This window comes from Filicampus tigris, chromosome 8 (genome assembly GCF_054856515.1).
Source record: "Filicampus tigris isolate MCC_2025a chromosome 8, RoL_Ftig_1.0, whole genome shotgun sequence".
NCBI classification, from domain to species: domain Eukaryota; kingdom Metazoa; phylum Chordata; class Actinopteri; order Syngnathiformes; family Syngnathidae; genus Filicampus; species Filicampus tigris.
The window spans coordinates 3,342,936-3,368,992 of NC_141224.1; the positions used below are offsets into that span (position 1 = coordinate 3,342,936).

General features: G+C 46.6%; 2 protein-coding genes across 6 annotated transcripts in view; both read right to left on the reverse strand.

Moving 5' to 3' along the window:
• LOC147143037 (interleukin-21 receptor-like) overlaps nt 1–2,985 on the reverse strand; it is a 33,232-nt gene extending 30,247 nt beyond the window's left edge. For 4 of the 5 annotated variants that reach the window (XM_086039104.1, XM_086039107.1, XM_086039105.1 and 1 more), the window contains exon 1: nt 2,838–2,983. The gene's annotated coding sequence lies outside the window, so the exon portion shown is untranslated. Of the gene's footprint in view, nt 1–2,837 lie in introns of all 5 variants that reach the window. The other variant, XM_086039106.1, reaches the window with a different exon arrangement.
• Nucleotides 2,986–3,821: 836 nt separating this feature from the next.
• nr2f5 (nuclear receptor subfamily 2, group F, member 5) lies at nt 3,822–22,193 on the reverse strand. Its single transcript, XM_086038534.1, has 4 exons — nt 21,252–22,193; nt 11,980–12,260; nt 11,027–11,273; nt 3,822–6,001 (listed from the first exon to the last, which is right to left on the reverse strand). Exons 1-4 carry the CDS (start codon nt 21,649–21,651, stop codon nt 5,679–5,681), a joined length of 1,251 nt encoding a protein of 416 aa, XP_085894660.1. The 5' UTR covers nt 21,652–22,193; the 3' UTR covers nt 3,822–5,678.
• Nucleotides 22,194–26,057: the final 3,864 nt, after the last annotated feature.

The window sequence follows — 26,057 nt, forward strand, 5'->3', positions numbered from 1 at the left end:
GCCCCTCAACCCCCAATGCTAATGGGGTCTGCTTCATGAGGGGAGGGGCTGGGGGGGGTTAGCGGCCTCTTGCGCCGCTTCAATGTGGACGCGACAGGACAGGACGCAGGAAAGTCACATTTCGTGTGGCTCGTCAAGATGCAAGAAGCTCATTGAGATGTTTGCTTCACTGCCGAGGTTTCTACGAGTTAGTTTCAACTGAATTTTTTTTTTTTGCATTATTATGAGGACAAACCCAAGATTTTAAGCGATTGATTTAATCCTGGGTTAGGGTTTCAAGTTAGATTCAAATTGAAGGTTCCAAACCTGGATTTGTCTTTTTGCCTGGGTAACATTTCTCATTTGGGTTTCAAACCTGGGTTAGGATTTCAAAACAAGGGATTAGGGTTTTGATTTGAAGCCTTGTACGAGGTGGAAGAGCAAGGGTTAAGGTTTCAAATTAGGGTTTCAAACCAGGGTTAGTGTTTGAAATTTTCAAATGATGGTTTAGAGCCCTGCTTATGCTTTCAAATTTGGGTTTCAAACCTAAATTCGGATTAAGAGCAAGTGTCAGGGCTTCAAATTATGGTTTCAAACAGGACTTCAAGCCTGGGTTAAGGTTTTAAGTCAGTGTTAAGGTTTCAAATTTGGGGTTCGTGCTGAGCTGAAGGTTTTAGATAAGGATTTGGGTTTGTTGGGTTGCAAACAGGGTTTCAATTCTAGGTTAAGGTTTCAAAATAAGAATTGAGTGCGCGTGCATTTAGCATTTGGAGAGTGGTGACATTAATTTATCAACCCCCCCCCCCTGCCCCTGAGACACTCAAACAACCAACATGTTGTGCTGATGGACGAGCCCTGCCACCCCCACCCAAGCCCGCACTTAAAAAAGAGTGACCTCAATTCCACGTCATCGATCTGCGTGGCTGTCGTGTCACCTCATGAGACGGACATCTTGCTGGGCCAGACCCAACACACCTTTTATTAAAATGACCCCCCCCCCCAGCCCCCATTGAAAGTCCACAATAACAAAATGGAGGAGGATGAGTCATGTGACTGAAAGACAATTACTGTCGTTGTCATCGCGCATCTGCTGCAGCCCCTCCCACCCAATTATAAATTATGGTGTCAAGCAGGGTTAGGGTTCTAAATTAAAAGTTATGCTTTCTAGACAAGAGTAGGGTGTCAAGCCTGGGTAGAAGATACAAATTGTGACAGTTTCAAAGATGGCTTAGGGTTTCAATTTATGGTTTCAAGAAAAGGGTAGAGTCTCAAGCTTAGGTAAACATTTCAAACAAGCACTAGGATTTTAAATTGGGGTTTCAAGCCAGGGTTAGGGTTTCAATCAAGGCTTAGGGTGTGAAGTTATGGTTTCAGTTTCAAATGATGATTTCAAACCAAATTTGGGGTTTGAGGTTTAAAGTTGTGGTTTGACGCAAGGGTAAAAGTTTCCAATTAGGGTTTCAAGCCAGGATTAAGGTTTCAATCAAGTCTTACAGTGTGAAAGTATGGTTTCAAGGCAAGAGTAAGGTTTGCAATTATGGTTTCAAACCAGGTTTGAAGTTATGGTTTGACACAAGGGTAAAAGTTTCCGATTAAGGTTTCAAAGCAGGGTTGTAGTTTCAGACTTGAGCTGGGGTTTAAAATTGGGCTTTCAAACGAGGATTAAGGTTCCAACAAAGGGTTTCAAGCCACTGTTCGGTTTGAAGACAAGTCTTCCCAGGTAGGGTTTTTAGACCGGGTCATGATTTCAAAGTTGGGGTTGTTTTGGGTTTCCGGATGTGGGTTTCAAGGCACACTTTGGCTTTCTAGTCAGGCTCATGATTTGAAAGTATGGGGTTTGAAGTTGGGTTGTGAGCACAAGTGCAGCTGCTGACTGCGGCCTCGGCGCTCACTCGCATCTTTTGCCCCTTCGTGGACACAACATGGCCGCCGCACGTCTCCACTTTGCCTGTTTTTTTTTTTTTTTTGCACGCTTTGCTTCGACGCGCATGCTTGCCCTTGTGAACAAACAAAGCGACACTTGCTTGAGTGTTAGTTGAGCTAAACGCACGCCAGCTGCGCAGCAAGTCACGTGACGTCCACGAGCGCGCAGCACACTCGTTTACCTGCACGTGCGCACACGCAGACCTCCGGGTCACATGTGTTTTATATATTCTATGCTGGGGGAGGGGGTACATAATATATAATGCAGGCTTCTAAAATGGAGGTTGAGGGGGTCATGAGTGACAAGTCGCAAATGAAAAGCCACAAGTCGATCGTGGTTCAGCTCACGCATGCACGCACACGCAGTGAGTGTGTCAATATTTTGCCCTTTTCTCAAAGAATTGGCAACATGATGTCACAATTCATTTCTTTGTGGAATTACTGAGAAAAAAAATGTGAAATATGACGGGTTCCTTAGTGCACACTTATCAACATGGTTGATGTTGCTCTAGGAGCCGCAAACACTTTTTGACATCAACCTCCAAAAAACGCCAGCTTTTTCGAGTTCCCAGGCAGTGCTAAATTCAAGTTGTATGTATATTGCTATTGCACACTCGCGTCCACATAATACTACTTACAAAATACATTCAATCGATGATTTGACGCTTGAATTGATTAAAAGAGTACAAGAACCAAGTACCGAGGACTTCAAAGCCCGCGCTCATGTGAAGCCCCCCCATGGTGCCCCCAGCCTTTGAAACGTCACACCAGCAAACACACCTGCCCAATACAGACAACACATCTTCATTTTGGCTCCAACGCCTTCTCAAAACGTCTTCTTTCAGGTTTGAAGCCATGAGTGATGCAATAAATAAAACAACAACGATCCGACTAACCGCGACTAAGGTGCATATTAAAATGAAACGGAGACTTACCTCACGACACAGGTGAGGGGGGTCTTTTTTGCAACGAAGCATCTCATCGATCCATATTGAACAAGTCAACGTAATCCAGCGAGCCTTACTATTTTCGCTCGTTAATTGCTTTAAAAAAAAAGGCTGCGATCAGCAGACGGCCGTGTGCACACTTCCGGCCGTGAAATCGTGCTTTATTTGACTATTTGCTATTTTCACCGCTTTAAATGGGCTAGAATTGCATAAAAATTACAGACGAAGTAGGAAAGTACCGTTAGAATTGATTTGTGATTATAAAAAAAAAAATAATAATAATTTGACCATATTTGGACGTCCGAGATATTTGGCGACAGTGACTGTATCATTTTATTTGAATATTTCGAGGTCACAATAATATTACAATTGAATACAATTGAACAAACGAACACACACAAATAAAAGACTTTGTTCATATATTGTGCAGTTTTGGTGTCGCCGGCAGCAGGTGTGCGTCATGCAGGCCGTCAAAAGTCTCCGAGGAAGGTGAAATTGCACAAGGTCTGAAGAAAGAAGTTAAAAACTTTGACTTAAGAAGACATGTTGCCGATCCCTGCCCTAACTCAAGTTGAAAACTCTACTTGAAACCCTAACCCTAATTTAAACCCCTATTTCGAGACCCCAGCCCTAATTGAAAACCCTACTTTGAAACCTTAACAATGTCTTAAAACCCCACTTTGATACCCTACCAATTGTTGAAAACCCTACTTTGAAACCCAAACCCTAGTTTATTACCCTAACCCAAGTTGAAAACCCTCCTTTGAAAACCTAACAATGTCTTAAAACCCAATGTCTCAAAAATTTTAAACCCTAATGTTAGTTTGAAACCCTCCCTTGTTTGAAACCTTAACCCTCTCACAAAAACCTATTTTGAAAGCCAAACCTTAGTTTGAAACCCTAATTGAAAACCTTTGTCGAAACCTTTTTGAGAGGCGACTGCCGGGTCCAATGAACGACAAAGAGGCAGAGTCAGTGTGAGCAACCAAATTTTATTGGAACCTTTTTCAACGTCACGGACCACCAAAAGCGACAGCGCCCGTCACCGGCTTCCCCGATTGGCCAAGAGCGCCGGTCGCAAACCTTACCCGAGTTTGTGGGAGGGAGGCCAAGTTGAAACAAGTCTTTCGCAACGCCCCGCCAACGAGCGACTTGAGGTTTTTCCGAGGTTAGCCATACATTTCTCCACGCTTTTTTTTTTTTTTTTTTTTTCCTTTTCTTAATCCCTGTTATAACAGGTAAACACAGGTTATGGCACAGTCATAAGATAAATGTGACAACGTCTTTTTTGTTCTAAGGCAAGTTCAGATAGTTGCTGAAAAATGACCCCCCCCCCAAAAAAAAAGCCCCTCCCAAATGTTGGAATGGTGCCGTAGCAAAACGAGTGTGACGAAGGCAACGAAAGGGAGGGCCAGTGCTGCTGCGCTTGTCAACGTCACTATGCAAGTGCCTTGCCCCCCATTTTTTCTTTTTTTTTTTTTTTTTTTTTTTTTTTTTTAAGGGGGTTTCCATTGAATACTTGGCGAGAAAAGTGGGGTACACCCTGGACTGGTTGCCAGCCAAGCGCGGGCGGGACACATTGGGGCCAATGAAGAGTCTTCAGTGAACTTAAACCAGGAATGGTGTTTTCCATGTCTCCCTCCTCCAACTCACATCATTCAAATGACCAGCTCTGCAGGAGCCCGATAACGATCCTGATCATTTGATTCGGCTGTGTCGAAGGAGGGAAACATCTACAACAGGCAGGAACGAGCAGCCACCCCCCCCCCCTCCCGTGGCCTAAAGGGACTTTTGGCGAGAGAAGCCAGGATTGGTCGCCAGCCACTGACTTCTGGCAACAGAGGCCGGGTACACCTCCGATTGGTCTCCCTCCGATCACAGGGCACACGAAGACAAACAAGCACTCCCGCTTTGGAGTCTTGAATGAAGCTAAAGTGACGTCTGGTGAGAGAAGCGGGGTGGACTGGTCGCCAGCCAATTGCAGGACACATTTTGACAAAACGCACATTCACACCGATGGGGAAACTCTGGACGTTTTCTTTCTTGAGCTATTTTCCTACAAGGAGGCGTCTGCGCCGTTGTGGGAGGAAACACAGCTGACTTGTTTGCCATTCTATGGAAGCGTCTCCCCTCATTCCCTTTGAATGCAGCACAGGAGAGGCGGCAGGTCTACATTTGAAAGCAACTGCGGGATCTCCACTTGTGGCTTTCAAGTCGGCCGCTGTGGAGTGGACACTTGGGGGCCGCCCTCTACCACCAATCGCGTGCCCGTGTGCCCCCCCCCTCCCCCCCATAGTTGTACAGCGGTCCGGGGAATGATTTTAAAACTATATTTAAGATAACAAGACTTTGTTAGATGAATTGATTTCTACAAAGATTGAGAAGGTTCCCCACTAGTCCACTATGCTTCCCCGAACTGGACCCTCCCCAAAAAAATTTGCAAATTTCGCTTTGGCTAGTTAGAATTCATGTTTGTTTTGTCTGTTTTTTCATGCTCGTCTAGTCACCCCACTTTTGAACCTGAGCTTTACCCCCCGCACACAAAAGACCCCCCACCCCACCCCACCCCAAAACCCAGCGGACACCCGCTATGCTATGGATGCTACACTGTACATATGGACACAATCGGGACTTTTCTCTCGGTATAAACACACAATAAAACTTTTGCAAAAAGGTCCCACCAAAAAAAAAAAAAAGGGGGGAAAAAAAAAAGGTTTTTGGCGTTTGTCCTTTTTCTTGTAATGGCTTGCGTTTGGGGCGGGCCTCCGCCTCCGCCCGCGTCCCGTCTTTTTGGCCGGCCCCGGTCCGCCGGGCCCGTCGGGGGGCCCCTCAGGGCCCGCCGTCGTTGTAGTGCAGCGAGACGGGGCGCTCGCGCTGCACGGCGGCCGGCACGTAGGGCCAGTTGTAGCCGGAGCCCGACAGCAGCATGTCGCGCAGCAGCGTCTCGATGGGCGTCTTGCCCACCAGCCGCACGAAGAAGAGCTGCTCGATGACGGGCGACGACACGATGCGCAGCGACGGCAGCCGCAGCAGCAGCCGCCCGAAGCGGTTGGGCTGGCTCGGGTACTGGTTGCGCACGTACTCCTCCAGGGCGCACTGCGACTTCTCCTGGATGCTCTCCACGTGGCCCCCGTCCGACAGGCCCATCGCGTCTGCCACGCGCACACGCACACAAAAAAAAACCCATCATACCACACAACCAAGGTTATTAGAGTTCACAAAAACCGGTACATGTGCTTTCAGGCTTCATTTGAAATGTAGCGATTTCGGTATTGCGGCAGAAAGTGGTTGGAGAATTGGCATTGACTGTTTCTCAATATTTAGTGACTTTTTTTTTTTTTTTTTTTTTTTTCTTGGGCTCGAGAAATACTCCATATTAGGGGTGGGGCTCTATGGGTACCTCACGATTCGTTTTCATTCCGATTCAGAGGCCTATGATTCGATTTGATTGTGATTCCGATGCATCACTACATTGGCTTATTTTTTATAGTCCATGTAAAAGACTCTTCCTTGAGTTTTTAAAAAGGTACACGTCCATTGAATGACAAACAAGTCAGCTGTGTTTCCTGCCACAACGGCGCAGACGCCCCCTTGTAGGAAAATACCACAGCTGCAGTGATGAAGTCAACTTCACCGCAAGTCAATGCTTATTGCTCAGTCCGCATCGGCTCTTCTTTTTTAAAAACAAAAAAACTCAAGGAAGAGCAAAGATTTATACTCCACACTTTGACTTGAGATTTTGCTTGTTCCGCCATCTTGTCACGTATTAGCTTAGCCTAGCACAGACGTCTGACGTACAAACGCATGTAATCGCTTGCGCGTCGTTTTAGTTTTTTTAGTTCAACATTAAATATCGATTATTAATACCTATGAATCGATTCAGACTCTTTTTAATATGTCCACGATAAAATCGAATACTAGAACCAAGCGTTTATGAAAACTAATACAAAGCTGAAAACGTGTAAAGGGCTGCAAAGTAGGCAATGAAAATGGCGTGCGGTGTGTTGTGGGGCAGGTTTCGGAAGCGGGAGGAGACCCCGCCCTCGGGCGGTTGGGGTTAGGCGAGGGCTTCGTTAGCTTCGAAGTCCGCTCCTGGAAAGCCAGCCTCTTTTCGATGTCTCCCTCCTCCAAGACACCCGATTCGAATGATGATCATTTGGATCAGGCGCGTTGGAGGACGGAAACATGGAAAACAGGCAGGTTCGGGGCTCTCGCGGACCGGACCGAACTGGGCCGGGGTCCAACTTACAAGGTTAGCGTGCACTTGTTGCACTCAAAGCACGACAGCCTCGACATGTGACTCACACCTCTCATCTCGCCCTCTTCCCTTCCCCCACCGCACAGCTGAGAGAGGGTGGTGGGGGGAGAGAGAGGGGGGGCGGTGGGGCGTGGGTTTACGTTGCACACTACACTTTTCACACTCTCAGTGTCGGGGGGGGGGGAAAGCATGAGGGATTTGGCGCTGTGTGAAGTCCAAACAAAGACGCTTTTTTTTCCCCCTCTCTTTTTGCCCGTGACCCCCGCATGAACTCTCGTGTTTCTTCCATTGCTTGGTTCGAACCTGTCAGCTTGCATCGGGGTTCCTTTTTGTCACAGCGGCTTTTGATGTAACAAGTCCCCCCCCCCCCAAAAAAAAATATAGCGTGTCAAGCTGTGTGAATCACTGCTTTACTTCTCTGCCGCTCACAGGACAGCTGGACTGATTTTTTTTTTGTTTTTTTTTTTGTGCGTGCGTGCCGGGCGGCCGTGTTCGTGACAAAGTGGCGGGGATTAGTCAAGCTGTCCTCCGCCGCCCAAAAAAGCGGCTTCGCGTGCCGAAGCGACAGCTCTGCGGGCGCAGACGAGGCGGCGAGGGCGCGGCGCAAAGGCCTTTACACCGAAACCGGCGTCAGGAATTGCCACCCAAACGACGGCTGCATCGACCCAGTTGTGAAACCAACTACAACTTTTTTGGGGGGTGGGGGGTTGTTGGGGGCGGGGGTGGGTGGGGTGGTCTGGGCTTGCGGCTATCGACCATGACTGGCTGAAAACGGGACAGATTTGTTGTTTTTGCATTCTGGTCAAAGCTCTGATTGCTTTGGCGCCATCTTGTGGTGTCCTGATGTCAAGAAATTATGTTGACGAAAGGAGAGGAGTTTCATTTCATCAGGCCATCTGCAGTCTTGTCAAATAAAAAAGTAGTGCTTAGGCAACATCTTACGGCAACCTGGTGCCAAGGAACTATGTTGAAGTGTGGCGAGCGGCTTCATTTGATCGGACCCTCGCCCTTTCTAATAGAAAAGCCGCACTTTGGCATCATCAACAGACGATGAGAGTGTGTGTGTGTGTGTGTGTGTGTGTGTGTGCGTGTGTGTTTGGGGAGACAGAACGTGCTCCCCTTCCATTGAATTCCAAACACGGGCGGCTATACGTTATAAAGCAATCAGCAGCCTGTGCTTGAGCCTTTGCCACGTGGACTGCGTGACACACTGGACTCCGGCACTCCTTCTTTGGGCCGCTCTGAATAACCGAACGGCACATTGAAACCACGCTCTGAATTTCTGAACGCTCACGGTGGAGCAGTGCGCGCTTGGTGCACATTTCCAAACACGCCCGTGATTAGCGAACGGGAATTTCGGAACGAATCCGAGCTCTGCTGTTCTTGACCTCAGTTTTTGTCAAATCAATTTCCTCCCAAAATGCGAGTTATACTCCAGAGCAGGGGTGCCCATTACGCCGATCGCGATGGACCGGTCGATCGCAAAGGCATTGTGGGTAGATCGCCAGCCTGTCATCCGTCCTCACTACTGTATTGCTACGTTCACACCGACTGCGTTGTGAGCGTTTGTGGCGGCGCGTTTGAATTGGAGTCAATGTCGTGCGCACGGGCGGGCGCGGTTGCGTGCGGGGCGGCGCGAATGATGCGTTTGGAGCGGTGGGACGCGGAGCGAAGCACCAAAAAAAATCCGCCCATTCGCTCCATTCGCCGCGTATAAAACAAATAAACTTTTTTGCCATTACGCCTCGCGGCAGCCAGTCAGCGTCGGACGTTCGACGTCACACACAGCCACAGAACGTCCTGTTCACTCGGCGGCTTTTTTTTTTTTTTTTTTTGTTTACAATTCTTGAACTTTACCAAGACAGCAATGTTGTTAGCATTAGCATAGTGTGCAAATGCAGGCAGATTGCTGTTGCTGCAAATCTGCTCGAGGCTGCCTATCAGCAGCTACTGTCCGGACTATGCGTCCCTGGAGGATTCCATTCAGTGCAAGTCGTCAGACTAAGGTAGTTACAAAACATTTTTTGTTGTTGTATTGTGCTATGTAGGTCGATGCAGTCATGCAAGGTACACCAGCATGTACGGTACATATAAAAATAATTCTCAATATATTTACAAATAATGCGTTTTGCATTTTTTTAGTAGGCGGTAGATCATTTTGACTCGGTGGCTCTCAGGCTGAAAGAGTGTGGGCGCCCCTGCTCCAGAGCGACTTACATTGTTTTGTTTTTTCGCATCTTCATGATGCATCTTTTTGGAGTGGTGCGACTTATACTCCGCAGCGGCTTATAGTCTGAAAAATACGGTAGACAAACAACTGCACTCATATTCACACCTGTGGGCAATTTCAAGTCTTCAATCAGCCTCACGTGTATGCTTTTGGCAAGAGAGGCAGGACTGGTCGCCAGCCAATGACGGGAGGCATTGGATTGTTTGTGTATGTGCGTGTGTGTGTGTGTGTGTGTGTGTGTCACATGGCAAGCTGAGGGCTACAGGGGGTAACCATGTAGGTCACGGCCGCGCTGTGGCCAATCCGCCACTATACATAATTTAACTTGTGAGATGGGGGCGGTGACTCAATAATAAATGGGATCATGGAGGAAGCAAAAGCTCCACATTGCATGGGGTGGGGGGGGGGGGGTCACGGGAGGGGTGTGTGTTTGTCCTCTGTTAACTTGTTCACATCACAACCTCCCAGCGAGGTGTCTGGCTTGCGACGGCACGTCGGAGGCGACGCGAGCAAAGTGACCAACGCGGTCAGCGTCAAAGCAGCGCAGAACAAAAGCCCGACGCAGCCGATACAAAAAAAAAGCATGAGGTTTATTCAAGAAATATCCATTTTATTTTGCTATTTGTGAGGCCTCATCCGTAGCTTGTTACGCGAATAAAGTCATGTGAATAACTCTGAATAACAACAAATATGCCAAGAGCTATCAAAGGCAAACAGAGGTGTTGATAAAAAATAAATAAATAAATAACGCACGTAAAAGTCAACAGTGTATTTATAATCGTGATATATAGTTGATGTATTATCCATTTACGATATCTGGACTATTGCCATTTTTTTCCATGGGGAATATTTCTCCGGTTTAAGTCAGTCTTTGTGGAACTGATTAAAAGATCTCCTTTATTAAAAATGTAAAAAAAATATATTGCAACTTTAGTTCAAGTGACTTCTCACTCTATCAAAGGGCGACATGGAATCGAGCTAATTTAAATAATAGAACCAATATGATATAACATGAAAACCTTTTCTCAATTGTACTGCCTCACAGCGAGGCACATATTACAACCTCTCAAATATTTGGAGTGAATACAAGAAACAAAGTTGGCAAATATGAAAGGCTACACGCAATCAAGTATTCAGTTCTGTAATATTCAATGTACGTATTATCTTTCATGACATGACAAAATATTGGATACTATTGTGGAAGGTTACAATTTCTTGCCCTAAAAAGAGCTACGTGCAATCGAGCACACATTCCTCAACTGATTCAGTCCATTACCAACAAATGCTAAGCTAGGCGACACTAATAATTCAGCAGAATTATGATATGGGGTTAGAATGATTAATTGGTTGCCTGTCACCTTTAATTTTACAGCTGATGGAGGTGCAGGCTAAAGTTAAGTGCGAAATTGTGTGCTTTGACTATGGGCTTTTGTTATCGTCATTAGCTGTAGTGGTTAAAACGGTGCAGTGGGTGTCCAACTGCGTGAGAGGCGTTTGTAATATTTTGGGTTGTAAATGACACGGCGCAGTGGGGGAATGTTTTCTAAGCGGCCGCCTTCTAATTGCCAACGTTACCGATAAATCGAAAGTGGAAATTTACAACGGCTGACGAGCTGAAGAAAAACAAGCGGACGCTCGCCCGGCGATTCTTTTGGGGACGGGCCCGGAAATAAATATTCTCGCGCTCACCGGACGTGAAGAGCACGATGGACTTGAGGCAGGAGTACTCGGCCGTGTCCACTTGGAGCGCCTTGAGCTTCTCCACCTGCTCCTGGAAGACGCGGATGTGGTCCATGAAGGCCACCACGCGCTCGGCCGACATGGGCGAGGCGTGCAGGCCGGCCGCCGCCAGCAGGGGCGCCACGTGCAGCGGCATGGAGCACTGCGCCGCGTTCAGGACAAACAGCTCGCTCCACGACATGCGCAGCAGCGCCACCTAGGAACAGGCAACCTCATTTACAGTCAGCCGCCAAAGGTGAAAAGCAGCGAGAGAGACACACCGTGTTCAAAGATTTTTTTTTTTTTTCAATCTTTTATGTTACATATTACATATGGGTCATTTTGATGCAATTAATTTCACTGATGCGACATAGGATCAATATTTTTAGTGACCATGAAAATAGTGCACCCACAAATTAACTCTGTTTACTCAGTTTTATTTACTTCCTGTGGCAGCTTCCCTCTGCTCACTTTGCAGCCAAACTGAGAGTAAGAGTCACTGTCACATGCAAAGACGGACTTTTACGTGGTTTTACTTTAAAAGTTTGCCTGATGGCTCATTGGAGGAATCCCAAATAATTTGCGCACTTTGCAAACCCAAATTCAAGTACCATATTAGTTGTACGTCTTTAGTGTATTGTTCAACAGTTGTATTTCACAGGAACACCGTCGTATTCAAGGATCAAAGAAAGATATTCGAACCGTTTATGAATCAAAATATACTTTTCATTTGTTTCCATATTAATCCCAAGATATTACTTAAGTAAATATCGGTTCCAAGCTTTGTAAAAGAATTGCAGTTGAAAAATATGATTAATCGCGATTAATTATGGAAACATTTTGAGATTAATTAGTTAAAACATTTAAATTGTTTGAAAGCACTAAGCACAAACAGAAGAAGGAAGTCAGACTTGTGTGCGCACCTGATCCATGAGCTGCAGGTCGGGGAAGAAGGGGATGTTCTTGGCCCACTCCACGGCGCTGAAGAGCAGGCGGGCGGCCAGCTCGCAGATGTTCTCGATGCCCATCAGGTTGTTGCCCTGCATGCACTGGGCGCCGTAGCGCGACGTGGGGTAGGGCTCGGCGCGCAGCAGCAGCGAGATGAAGCCCGACAGGTACGGCTGGCTGTTGTACGGGTCGGCGCCGTTGCTCAGGTACTGGCCCGGGCTGCTCTGAGAGTTGGACGTGCGTCCTCGTTGCACGGCTGAGGGACAAGATTGCACACATTCCGATTTATTGTCAAGTCCAAACAACTCTCAACTCTCTTTTAAGAGTACTCCCAGTTGTATATTCTTTATCCTCTGCAAAGAGCAACTCGTGAGGTTTTGGGTGTGATGCATTCACGCAGTCCATTAGCGCTCACACGCGCGTGCTGGTAAATGTTTTAACCCCGAGGCCCGGCGTTCACATTGATGCTAATGATGGCAAGTGTTTGGAAAACACCTGTTCGTTGGTCTCGTGTTACACAAAGACAGGCGTGGAGGGGGTCGGGGGGAGTCCGGGGCTGGGTGGGGGGCCGGGTGGGGGGGGCGTCGCGGGGCCGATGCGCAGCTGCGTAAAGTGAGGGCGACGCGACCAGAGCGCAGCAGCAGCAGCGATGCTTTTAAACTTCTTGGAAGGAGAAGTTTCCCGGTGCCGGAGCGCCAGCCGGCCGCCGGCTTCCAGGAACTAAATGGCACCTCCGGCCCAAACCAGGACACCGCGCCACTTTTTAAGAACCCCGTGTAACTATGGCACCTTGAGTTGACAGCCTCAAAGTCATCACAACGCTAGCCTGGCTTGCTACATAACCCGAACAACCCTGATGACCTACTATTGTCATCGGGGGCCCAGCCACGACCACTCCTGGCAGGCGACAACAACAACAACTCGCTATTCCTCAATGTTGACGTTGTTAACAATTCTGGTAAAAGGACAACAGCAAATGTGTTTAAACTAAAGCTACTGTTCAGTTCAACTCCTTCCTTAGAGCTGCTTTAAGGACGTGTGCTAAACAGCTGTTGTCATTGCACACACCCCCCAAAAAATTGGATTGCGCAACCAGTCGCGCGGTTCACGATTGAGTGCAAGCAGTGAACGGTCTCCCATATGGCCGAGTGTTTAATCTCGCAGATTGAGGCGAATCCACTCGACTGATGAAAAGCGTCATTGAGAGACCACTCGAGGCGCGGAAAGAGAGCTCCTTTTCATCGACATGCGTCTGTCCATTCTAGCGCTGAGTTCATGGAGCCTGCTTCCTGCCAATTAATAATAATAATAATAATAATCATAATAATAATAATAATAATAATAATAATCATAATAATAATAATCATAATAATCATGATATGCTCTGATTTTATGTGTTGCTGCTCCGTGTGTGAAAGTAATTGTTTAAAGGTGCTTTCAATGGCTGTTTGGGGAACACAAACGAGAAGAGGAAATCGGCGAATCAGGAGCGGGCGCCGTGACACACACGCACACAGACACGAGATAAAGCATCGCGTGCACAACTTTTGATTTTTTTTTTTCTTTTTTCTTTTTTGCTGCGAGGATGCTGTTGCCTGCGTCGCTCAGACTTTGATGAGGCACTTCCTGAATTAATTAGTAAAGCGAGTGGCTGACTGTGATTCACGCGATGCTCTCACACACACTCACTCCGAGACGTTTGACGGGAAACACACTAAATGCGGCTATTTTTAAACACGCGCCGCCAAAACACACTCGTCAGCTTGGAGTAGTGATGCTGGTCACGTCGTTTGTTTTGATGGACTTTAGCAACCCGACGTCAGGGCGCGCACCAGGAAGGTCAAATTGAACACAAATCAAAGCGCCGGCCCTCGGGGGGAAAAAAATATACAAATAATGGAAAATCTGAAGACTGACAATCCAAAAATGGTAAACTACACCAAATCACTAGATGGGCACTTTCATATAGTGGACTAAATTCTATCGGCTGAAACGATTAATCGCTAAATGGCTGGCATAGCCAAAAGAGTGGAGCTAAACTGGCTGCGTTGGCAATATTTGACTTTTTCCCTACTCCCGTACACGACATTTTCGTAGAGATTTTTATACAATTTTTTATTATAGTTGGCTCGATGGCTGAATCGATTCATTGAAGAAAGGCTAATAGTGCCAACAGAGACTAACTAAATAAACAGCTGTGTTGGGAATTACTGACTTATTCCCTACTCCCTGATTCCAATAGAATTTTTGATACATGTGATAAATATTGAATGACTCAAAGATGACGACATTATATTGTTGTAGGCTGTGTGCAGCTTACAAAATGAATCGAAACAAAGCACTTTATGTCCATTTGTGTTGTGACGTGTTGCTCGAGGTGTCCATGTGGGAATCGTGTCGTAAAAGTGTGGTTCAGCCATCGACGTGGCGTCAGAATAAACATTTTTGCGATGGCTATGTATGACTAGATGTTTTGTTTTATCAGCCTGAGCGATCCGCCGGATTGGTTCAGCCCATGCACGAGATGAGTTGAAGGACCTTCATAATAATAATGGGAAGATTTTCCCACTTCAAACTTCAAACCAGGAAGTTGAAATTGAAAGTCACTGAAAGGGAGAACATCAGAAGGGGCACGTGGGGTTATGTGTCGGGGTTTGTCACAGGCTACATGAGCCAGCTAACGATTGTTAGCGTCCTAGCGTTCGGACACCCCCCCCCGCTATGACGCGCCCTCATTTGGACTTTGGCCCCGGCTGTGTCTGCTCTGAATGTTTTGGTTTTGCTTGACCTATATTCCGCACCGCTGTTGGCTCAATATGGGTCACGCACGGGAGGCGACGGGTGCGTATCCCACTGCGCGCGCCGCTTCAATTTGAGGACGAACGCATTCGCGCGTTGGTCATCCGAAATCGCCTCCTTTCATTTGTTAGCTTTTCTCACATCTGTATTCCAAGAAGAAATGAGCGTCCAAACAGCTAAACATTAACTTCCTTGTTCAAACAATAGAGGGGAAAAAAAAAGACAGAGCTCAACAGCAGCAGAAAAAAAAAAAACAACAGCAACAAAAAAGCCCGAGGCTGAGAGCTCAATCTCGTCCCATTTAAATGTCAAGTGTGACCAAATAAAATAACACGAGCCTGCTGAGTCTTGTTGGGGAAGGAAAAGCAGCAAAGTGACAAGCCGGCCACATAAAGCTCACAGCACGCTAATTTCAGCGCCCTGCCTGGGAACCTCACTCCATCCGCTTGGCACCACTGGAGGTCTCCAGATCAGGCCAGTCATCCCGCCTCCATTTCACTATATTTATTTTCAATGTAATTCCACTGTGGGCCACTAGACGGCAGAATACTACGTTATTTGACACTAAATTGGAAGGAAGAATGAAATCGGAAGTAGTTCAAGCTCGGTCGAGTTTTTGCTAAAAACGACTGAATGTCATCCTCTTCAATCCTACTTTTTAGGCCTACAAAAAGCGACGACAGCAGATTCAGTTTCTAATGTAAATCTTTTGCCATGACTATTGATTGAGATTGTCAGATGATAAGTTTGGTAACGCGGGGAAAAGAACGAGGCAAACGTAGGGAAGCTAATGTCACCATAGAGGCAACATTCCGAAGCCTGACGCTAGTTTTGGTTTTCGATTTCGACGTCCCATCTAGTCGTCAAGGCATTTTTTGTCCCCGACTCACGCATGTTTGATTTAATTGATTGGCGTTTTGCAGGTTTCTTAGCCTTCCGTGTGTGATTTAATGATTTAGAATGACACAGTAACTAAAATGTTACAACGAGGGCAACACTTCATATCATGATGTTGGTGCTCCAAAATGTGTTTGTTTGCTACTTTTTGGCTTACAGTCTAGTCAACTTTTGGTTTCCTCCATTCACATATTTGATTTAATTGATCACAACGGCACAGTAATTGAAATGATTAAAACAAAAGAAGGGCAACATTTTAATTCAACCCCAACCTTGGTTTTGAAAATGTTTGTTCGCTCGCCTGAAGTCTTTGTCCAGTTCTCGCGGGCAAATGCAAAGCATTGGATGAAAACAAGCGGCGGCGGCGGCGGCATCGGCGGCGGTGGCGGCGAGCGCGAGGTTAGACAAGGACCGCCGCAGACACGCCATTGCTAACGAGTCTCGATGTCATCCAACGATATGAAGAGGCCAGACATGCCCCTCGGGGCAGCTGGGAAGAAGAAGAAGAAAGCTAAATCTTCTCCATGCGAATAGGTCATTAAACATTTAGCGTGTCAACTGGAATTTTCAAGGCGATAGCAAACCAAACACTTGTACACGCTAATTATTGAACAGACAAAATCTGTTGCACTTTGAAGCTGACAAACGCTGCCGTCTTTATGCGGCCGGCTGCCCTGGGGTGGGGTTGTGTGTGTGGGGGGGGGGGGAGGCTTTTCCGGTCAACACGTGGATTGCCGGCTTGCAAATGAACAAAAAGGCACATTTTTCACATCTCCATACTTTTCTTGAGCATCGATTTTTTCCGATAGTTTTACCTTTACTTCCTACATTTGATAAGGGAGTATTCGATTCATTGTTTCAGCTCTAAAGTCGACTACAAAGCCCAACTGCAATGAAGTTGGGATGCTTTGTATAAAGCATGAATAAAAACAGGTTCACCGTTGTGTGAACGACTGTGTGAGCAAACAGTCCACGAGTTTAAGAAGAATGTTTCTCAACATACAATTGGAAGGAATTTCAGAATTTCATCATCTACGCTTCACTGTATCATCAAAAGCTTCCGAGAATTTGGAGAAAGCGCGGCACGGAAGCGGCAAGGCCCCAAAACAACAATGAATGCGCCGTGACCTATGAACCCTTCAGGTGGCACTGCCTTAAAAAGCGGCATCATTTTGTAAACGATATTGCAACATGGCTCAGGAAGACGTCCAAAATCGTTTGTCACTAAACTTTTTGTGGCCAAGTCCACAAATGCAAGTTAAAACTCGAGCATGCAAAGTGGAAAGTGCTCGAGTTTTATGCATACATCAACGACAGCCAGAAACGCTGCCAGCAGGCTTCTCTGGGCTCGAGCTCATCTGAGACAAACTGGTGCAAAGTGGAAAAAGTGTGCTGTGGTCTGACGAGTCCACGTTTCAAATTGTCTCTGGAAATAATGGACGTTGCATCGTCCGGGTCAAAGAGGACAAGGAAGCATCAGGATTGTAACCAGTGCAAAGTTTAAAAGCCAGTAGAGGAGAATATTGATGCTGGTGCCATTTCGGCAGCACGCTTGCAATTTCTAGTGAGGGGGATGTCGGCGCTTTTCAACCGTTGACGCTTTACGGACACGGGGCACTTGGTTTTTGCACCTAAATGGGCAGCATTTTTGCAACAGCCCCGTGTTGTTCAGCGCAAATGTTTTTGGTTTGGTATTCCTTTTCCCAAACCTAAACAATACTTCAAAAATCGTTGATAAATGTTCCGAACAATGCATTTGGGGGGAAAAGTCCTGCAAAAATGGGCCAAAACCCAAATTATAAAAAAAATCTGTGAATATACGGATCCTCGGATGCGGAACTGTGACTATGCAGGGGTTGACTGTAGTAAGTTGTAATAACACCAACCACCACTAGATGGCAGACACGTCTTACTTGCGCTCACACCTGCTCGTCTACTGGCCTATAGTACAGTGAGCCTCATTTATATATTTTTTATACATCTTTTGGGGCAGATTTGTAACGATATGCAGGATCACTCACGGGCATACGCGGCAGGTGCTCGTTTACGTTCAAATTTGGCTTGTAGCAGACGTGAGTGACGTCGTACGTCAGGACATCGCCGATCCACCGGTGCAGGGAGACTTTACGTCGCTCCTCTTTCTTCCCCAACCGCTTCAAACAACAAAGCGAATGTCAAGATTTTGCCGCTCTCTTATGTTTGTCTTACTGTTACTGTTTTTGCTCATGCGTTCGGCAAAGTGCTTTTCTTTTTCTTTTTTTTCACAGCTGCAGCTGTGGGGCAAGCGCGGTATAAACCAAAGTTGACTTGAGTACTCTACAACACGCACCAACATTGCGACACTTGAGGTCAGTGCCAAGTCGACTCAGGGCGTCATCGATGAATCGACTTCAACTTGTCTTCAAGTAAAGGTCGACCGTGACACACTTTAGCTCAAGCCCGGCCGTCTGCCGCCAGTAGCGCCTCGCTTCAGTTTAGCGTGGATGTCGGCATGAAACAATCGCGGCGCCGCGCTCCAATATTCATGTCGACGTTGTTTATTTTCCATGGAAGACGCTGTAGCAGTTTAAAAGCGCGCTTCCTGTTCAGCAACACATCCATTTCTCCTTGGGGGCCGCCGTCCGACACGGAGCCAGTGTTGATAAACACGAGTCGGGACGGCAAAGAGGATTTGAGGACAGACATTAATCCCGCTGACCTCAAACGCACCAGCCCACAAATAAATATATAAATAAATAAAAGCTTGACAGTGTTTGTGTGCGCTGGTGATTGAGTGTCCGTCTTTTTGAAATGAGACGCTTCCAAATGGCGTGAATGTTACTGTCACTTCTCTCTTTATGTTGTTTCTTGCGTTTTTTTGGTTCTTGGCCACCACTCAGCAAAACTGTGGCCATGACCTCCTTTACAGTCAACTTGGTAAAAGAGCAGCTTCCTTTAATGTTAAAAAAAAAAATTAAAAAAACCTCACGGTAGATACATTTTAAATATTTGTGACATGATCAATTGTCAATTATAACAGGGAAAAGTTCCGTTCTGTAAAAAAAAAAAAAAAAAAGGTGTATATCTATGCGTATGTGTCAGCATGGCAACTGCTGACTGAGTAAAAATGATCACTAATGTTTAAAAAATGACACTGCAAAGGATACATTTTAAAGAATGGTTCTAAATAAGCATGTCAAACATGAAACGTCTAATTCCAATGAAAAGGGAATTACATATACGCAAAGGCTAATATTGTGGCCACATCTTGACTACGTTTTCTTTTTTTTGTAATAGCGCCTCGCCATATGAAACTTTTTTTTTTAATGTGAAAATTAGACATAATAAAATTATGTTAATAATAACCAGTAAAAGAAAATGTTTGATTATCATATTAGAAATTATAGGTACACATTTTAAAAGATGAAAGCTGTTTGTCTGGCCTGTAAAACCATTTTAAAAACGTTTTTTCAAATTCTGCAAATTATAAGCAGTAAAATTCAGCTGAAAATATCCATTCAAAAAATATTTCTAATGTTATTTTTGAACTGACTATCTGGCACATGTTGGCTTGAAGTGTTCCTTACAAGAGTGCTCCTAACGTGTGGGCATCCTCCACACAACCTCCTGACCTCCCCTTGGGTGCATGACAACAAATTGTCCATTGGCTTTAGGTCTTAGGTCTTTAGCTAGTTGGGTGAAAACAAAACCTTTTTTTTTTTTTTTTTTTTTTAATTCCAGTCAAGTGTGCACAGTTATGCAACAAGATTATTGTACATTTGGAAAAGACTGTTTTAATAATTGGAGAATAATATCATCGAGTTGTTTCTTTGTCAGTGTAAATCTACATAATAGAATCGTTTTTTTTTTTTTTTCTTAATGTGCTGCAGTCTTTTCACTTCAGGGCTCCCATTCAATTTTTGGATCACATGACCAGACTCTGGATGCTTTTTATTTACTTTTGTTTTTTTCCGCCCCCCCCCCCTCTTCTCGACAGCAATGGAAACGGCGCAGCAGATCAGGAGATTTCCTTCGGGGACGAGCATGACCGAGGTCGTGTGGCTTGCGGCCGATGAACGAGATACGCACGCGCGGGCGAGCGCAGTGTGTGACCTGGAAAGCAGGAGGGAGCATCTCAGGTGACGCCTCGCTCGCCTTTGAATGGAGAGGAAACAAAGGGGGCGCTGTCTCTTTAAGAGGCACATCCGAGGTGTCCTTGAGCGACCCCTGCCAAGCCTCGGTGTCAAACCGGCGGCCCTGGAGCCAAATACGGCCCCAGACTCAATCGCTGCAGCACAAACGTAAAATAAAATAAGCACTTCTTGAACGCAGTCCGTTCACTTATCTGAAGGTGGGGTAAAGCCGGAGTAGCCGGAGAAAAGCCACGCACGCACGAATGATACATCTCGGCCGAGGTCTTTGCACGTCAGGGACGGGCCAAGTTTAGCCTGGATCGGTAGTGGAAGTCATGCAAAGTCTTACAGTCATCAAATCATTTATTTTGAAGGGCAATGTTGTAAGATGAGTTTAAAGTGATTGTCAAGTGTCCCAATTTGCACTTCGTTTACAGCTTCAACGCTTATTATAGCTGATGAGAAACATTTTGGGGGGGTGTGGCTTGTTTTGTTTGCAGTGGTATGTAGCTACAGTATGTATATATAATAGACACATTAACATAAATATGTACGAGGGGAGGTTTTTTTGATTTTCCATATTTTGCATATAAAGTTGAAAAAAGCCCGCAAGAGTGGCAATTAAGTAATAGTAATGTTGAATTAAGGGGGGCAGAGCCCCGCTTTCACCCAGCAACACGTTTGCTGCTACTCTGCTTTTGGCGCCAAGTGACCCGTTGTTAATGCAACACAAGAGCACCAATGTAGCACCCAAATGTAGCACCAAATGTGGCACAGATGAGGCGGCGGCGGTGGCGTGCGCCGTTTTGCCTCTCGGGTGAAACACAAGCGCCCAAAAATGGGAGGGGCTGGCTGACTACTTTCATATTCTTTTTTTTTTAATTTGTAAATAAAAAGTGCTGCCATTTGCCCATAAGACAACCAAGTTATTATACATTCATAATGAGGGAGGAAGTGGCATTTTTATTCCTCTTTAAAAAGTTTAAAACATGCTCAAGTGCAATTAATCCTTTAACAATTAACCAACACCAAAAAAGTACTTTATATATTTACAAAAATCATTTTTTTTGTATATGAGCCTCAATCTAACGGTTGCGATGTCACTTGATGGTTAAAAAAAGGTTTCTCTTTACTAAATAATAAAAAATGAAGTTCAAAGTTTCGCTCTGCGTGTTATTTGAATTGCCGTGCAAATATTGCAAAATATGATATCTCTCTTTTCATGTCATGTGGGTGCAACAGCACACTTTTTGTTTGGGTTCGACAAGTGGCCCGAAAACACGTTGAGCCGGCATCCGCGCTGCACTGATTCTCAACTGATTGGTGGGACGGGTGGTTGGAGGCTTCGCGTCGGTGCGTCGCAAGACGCCAACAAAAAGCAAAAGAAAAAGAGAGACCGAGAGAAAGAGAAAGAGAGAGCGCGGCAGCCGCGGCCTGACCTTCTCTCCTCATGCCGACTTTGAGGCACTTCTTGAGGCGGCAGTACTGGCACTGGTTGCGGTGGTGCTGGTCGATGGGGCAGTCGCGGTTGCCGCGGCAGCTGTACGACAAGTTCCGGCGCACGGAGCGCTTGAAGAAGCTCTTGCAGCCCTCGCACGTGAATTGGCCGTAATGCTTGCCGCTCGACTTGTCGCCGCACACCATGCAGTCCACGTTGGGCAGCTTGTCCCCGGACAGCGCGTCGTTGCCCGGCGTGGAGCCGGCGGGCGTCCCGGGTGCGCCGCCGCCCCCGCCGCCACCGCCGCCGACGCCGCCGCCCGGATCCTGGCCGCAAATCTGAAGCTGCGAGCCCGGTTCGGCGGAAATGCTCTCTGGCCACTGGTTTACTACCATTGCCATGCTATCCCGAGGACACTTTGGAAAACACGAGTGAGGTCAACAAACGAGCAAATGTTGGGATCGCTTCTGTCAAAAGACTTTTCTTTCTGGATCAAAGTTCACAAGAGGCGCGCAGGCGGCGAGTCATGACCGAGGAGCGTCGGATGAGGTCCCGGTACCGCTGACCGCCGCGCACCGATCCATAAACACGTCCTCGTCGTGGAAACTGCGTCCCGGCAAAAAAAAAAAACCCAAAACAAAACAAAACAACAACAACAACAACAACAACAAAAAAACGAGGCCAAAAGAGGATAAGTCTTGGAGCAGCTTCAGCACACCGATGAGGAAAGTCCAAATGATTTCAGCGCATTTGTAGCCCACGATTCCGACCCACGTCCACGTCGCGGCTGTGCCCTCGTCGATGGTGTCGGAATGGCCGCCTGACGAGTGTGTGCGCGCTCGCTAGCGTGCAGGCGGGCTAGCAACGCAACGCAACGCAACGCGACACAACAACGCAAGACAAGACAACACGCGCACGTTCACCGAACGCGCGTCGCCTCCCACAGTCCAAGCGCACATTGGTGGTGGTGGTGGTGGTGGTGGTGGGGGGGGGGGGGGGTCACCGGCCGCTCGCTGGTGACCCGCCCTCCCGTCACCCCGCCCCCGCCAGCACAGCAAGCCATATAAGGGCATGAGTGCCAAATAAGGGCAGACTTACCCCAACCCCCCCCGCCTCCCTCCTTGCCCCCCCAGTGCACTCCGCGGTAAAGGGGGCTCCGCCTGGGTCGGCCCGGGAACGGGGGACATGTTATTTTTTTAAAGGTTTGTAATTGCAAATTACTTGAAAAAAAAAAGAATATTGTTTAAAAGCTAAATTCAATATTTAAAAATGATAATCCTCTCATGAAACTGGAGAAAAAGGTTTGTGCACATTAGTTTTTTTTTCAGGATGTTTGATTAATTGAGGTAACAGGAAAGAAGTGAAACTTTGAAAATCTCATGAAATAATCGGCAAAGGCTTGTGGTTTTGCTGTATTGCACTTTTAGCAAAACCTTTTTTTGTTTTTTGAGGAGTTTTATGAAATTAAACAATTTAATGCTTAATTTAACTAGTGAATGGAAAAATAGAAAGTGCTTGTTACTCGCTCAAAAACGTTTTCCACAAAGTACATTTCTGAATTTCTGAAACTTTAAAAAAAAATGTTTTTACATCCTAAGGAGGACAACCATTTTCTTCAAATCATGTCAATCATGAGATTACATGAAACACACCTTCAAATTCGAATTTGAATGCCTTGAAAGGGGGCCAAGGGCCACTGATTGTAGAACACGTAGCACAGAATTCTGCTTATTTGCCAATCATGTCTTGAAAACTCGCTTCTCCAGAAAGAACAACTATAAACATGTTTAAAGTACTTCAGTAATCTTAAAACTCCTCAAGGTGTTTTGTGTATGTTTTTCTAGAAACAATTAAAGTGCATTTGCTAGCACATGGGACCTTATGAGGCCCTTTCAAGTCAATCAAGTGATCCAAACGCACAAAATAAATCAAGTCTTTGCAAGCAAGCAGGGTGCACAGACATCACAACGTACGGGAACAAATGTTTGATCGGTAGCGTTCGCTCACTTTTCTCTTTTTGCGTCCTCCTAAAGAGGCCACTTTTGGAACAAAGGCACAATATTGCAGCGACAAGGGCACACATGAGCAAACAACAAAAGGTGCCATCAGCAAACTGTTGGCCATTTGAGAAAGTGTTGACCTGAGGCGACTTTTGACTGTCTGTAAATGTCATTAACAAGAAGCTGGCGCGCCACTGACGACTTTCACACGTTTGCCCCGTGCAGGTGGCGTCGGACACTGCAATCTTCGCAAAATGACACCAAGGGCCCCGACTTCCCTTGGGTGACTTGCAAAGTGAGGTTCTTTCTTTGCTCCGTGATGCTCACGATCACGTTGGGCAAGTCGGATATGTCTCAGGGTGGGCCCGCAAAGCGCCATGAAACCTCAGGTGCTCGGAGAACCATCAAACCCACAAACGCTAACGTCATGAAAAACATTTGCGGGGGGAAATGTTCCAAATAGTCCTAATTTTTTTTTTTTTTTGCACGCAGTAATGAGAGACATGCTTGTCCACCCAATTTGGTGTCCATGGGCGAAACTGGTGTTGGGGGCTAACCATCTATTTTTAGCCTCAAAGTACAAGCCTTGGAATTCAGCCAAAATGGCTGCTTAGAGCCCAAATGGCTGACTTCCTGTTCAATTTCAGGTCGAGGTCCTTGAGACTTTTTTTTTGTGCGTCCTGTTAAGATCGATCAATTTGGCTTGGCGAGGTGAAAGTGGTGATCGGGGGCTGATCATTTCAAAGCTTGCCGAGTTGAGTTTTGCTCCATCTCTGGTCTTGGATGTTCTCCGATTGTGTGAAGCCTCAGTTTGTCAAAAACAAAACAAAACAAAACAAAAAAAGCCACAAGCCATAAAGGCCACTTTGGGGGTCCCCGAGTGAAGCTGCCCAGAGGCCATAAAGTTGGCCCCGCGCTCGGCTTAATTGCTGTCACATGTAACCTTACCTGGCGGCCAATTAGCCCCCTGACTCACTCTGAGGGGGATTCCAGTGCGGCCCACTGACCAAGTGCGCCTCTTGAGGGCTTTGCAGGCCAATAATTAAAGTGAAACTCAATACGCTGGAGGCTTATGATCAAGTCGGGCAGGATTGGGCGGAAAGGCAACTTATTACATCGGGATCAGCTTGCTAGACTAATGTATGAGATTCATCCTCGCGCCGAGGGGAGGAACACAGTCGAGCCTCATATTTGGACGCCCAAATGTCTCGCTAATTGGCACTTAGTCAGATATTAAGCCCGACCATAAAACTAATCCTAACCCTAACACTAAGTAAGTATCCAGTGGGAAAAAAGACTCAAGCACTGAGTAACCGGCGGTACGGGTCGCCCACGGTACGGGTCGCACCTCGGTTTTCGGGGCTACGATTTTTTAAATATTTCCATTACGTGCTTTCTCTATCACAAAAAGATGTCTTTATTTATGCTTATTAGCAAAAGTGTATTTTTGTCATGTACTGAACAAAACTATTTACATATATTTCACTTTCAAGTTAACGGTTATTCAAACCAATCTGAAATCCAAACATGAACATACAGTAGTGTAGAATGGAACAAATCAAAACACACAAAAACGTCAAAATAAAACCGCCGTGGGTATCAGTTGCATTAAAAGCGCGCGTCGATTGGTCATGCCTGCGCCGCGCTCTGAGCATCTTACTGCCTTCATTTACATTTACAGAATGAAGCTTTAAGTGTTGAAAAAAAAAAGAAAAACGCTCGAGCCGGGAGGACCCGAGTTGTGCACTGGACGTCGAAATCACTACTGGATGGGGGGGGGGGACAGGATTTTTAGCGACTAGAGTGAAATGTAACCTTCAGCAAAAGTTGCGCCTTGACACTCAGCCCAATTGGGACACTTGGCTGAGCCCAAATGTAACCCGAAGCCCCCAACATCTTCGACAGGATATCTTCAATGAAAGAGTGCTGCCTGTGATGGATGGCGTGGTAGGCGGGGCTTTTGTGGACGGGGCACACACCATGGGTGTCATGGGGGGGGGGGGGGATTCGGGGGTCCAGAAGGGGCGGTAAACATGACCGTGTCGGATGGCCTTGGAAACATGGGGGCCACTCGCTAATTTACGGCGGTGCCGCCTGACAGCGGCACCAGCAGTGCCCACAATGCAACACTGGAGTTAAGGGGCGCACCGCCCCCCCCCCAAAAAAAACAAAAAAAAAACAGGTACGTAACCCGAGTGCAAGGCCCAAATAGGAACCAAAAGCTCAGAATGACATGTTTGCAAACAGCTTTATGTCCACGAGGTTAATCGCTAGATGTACAGCACACCCCCCCCCCTTCCCCCAATCACAAAGTGTCTGGTCATCGCCGTTTTTGCGAGATCACATGTGATCACTCGAGATTTTTGCCTCAGGGCTGCTTTTGAGATCAGTGGTGGAGCACAATCTTGATGTGTGCCGTTCTGCGTGGAGACACACCAACACACAGTGCGGCCAAAACTGTTACACGCCTGATTTTCCATCTTCATGTGTGTGTGTGTGTGGGGGGGGGGGGGCTGTCACGGATTAAAAATGAAAATAAAAAATCTTCCTTGTGGGTATTGCTGGAATATCTTCTTGAGCTTGACTTTTGGAAGGTGCTTGTCGATGACCTTGGAGCACGAGGCGGCCGCTTTCCCGTCGCGGCGTTTCCTCGGCACGTGCGGTTCCCCGTTTCGACGGCCCTCCGCGTTTCCTCCGAGCCGATTGGGGTTGATTAAGAGGTTAACGGTGGCCAGGCGCGGGGAAGATTTATCTGTTGCCGCTCTGACCCCCTCGGGGGCGGACGGGGTGGCTTCCCCAGCCCGTTG

What these genes read in the sequence shown, in the direction of transcription:
- nr2f5 (XM_086038534.1), bottom strand. Translation starts at nt 21,651, where the DNA reads ATGGCAATGGTAGTAAACCAGTGGCCAGAGAGCATTTCCGCCGAACCG. An exon ending in AGTCGGCATGAGGAGAGAAG is followed by an intron (nt 12,261 to 21,251) that starts GTCAGGCCGCGG and finishes CTTGTCCCTCAG; the next exon opens with CCGTGCAACGAGGACGCACG. An exon ending in CATCGTGCTCTTCACGTCCG is followed by an intron (nt 6,002 to 11,026) that starts GTGAGCGCGAGA and finishes TGCGCGTGGCAG; the next exon opens with ACGCGATGGGCCTGTCGGAC.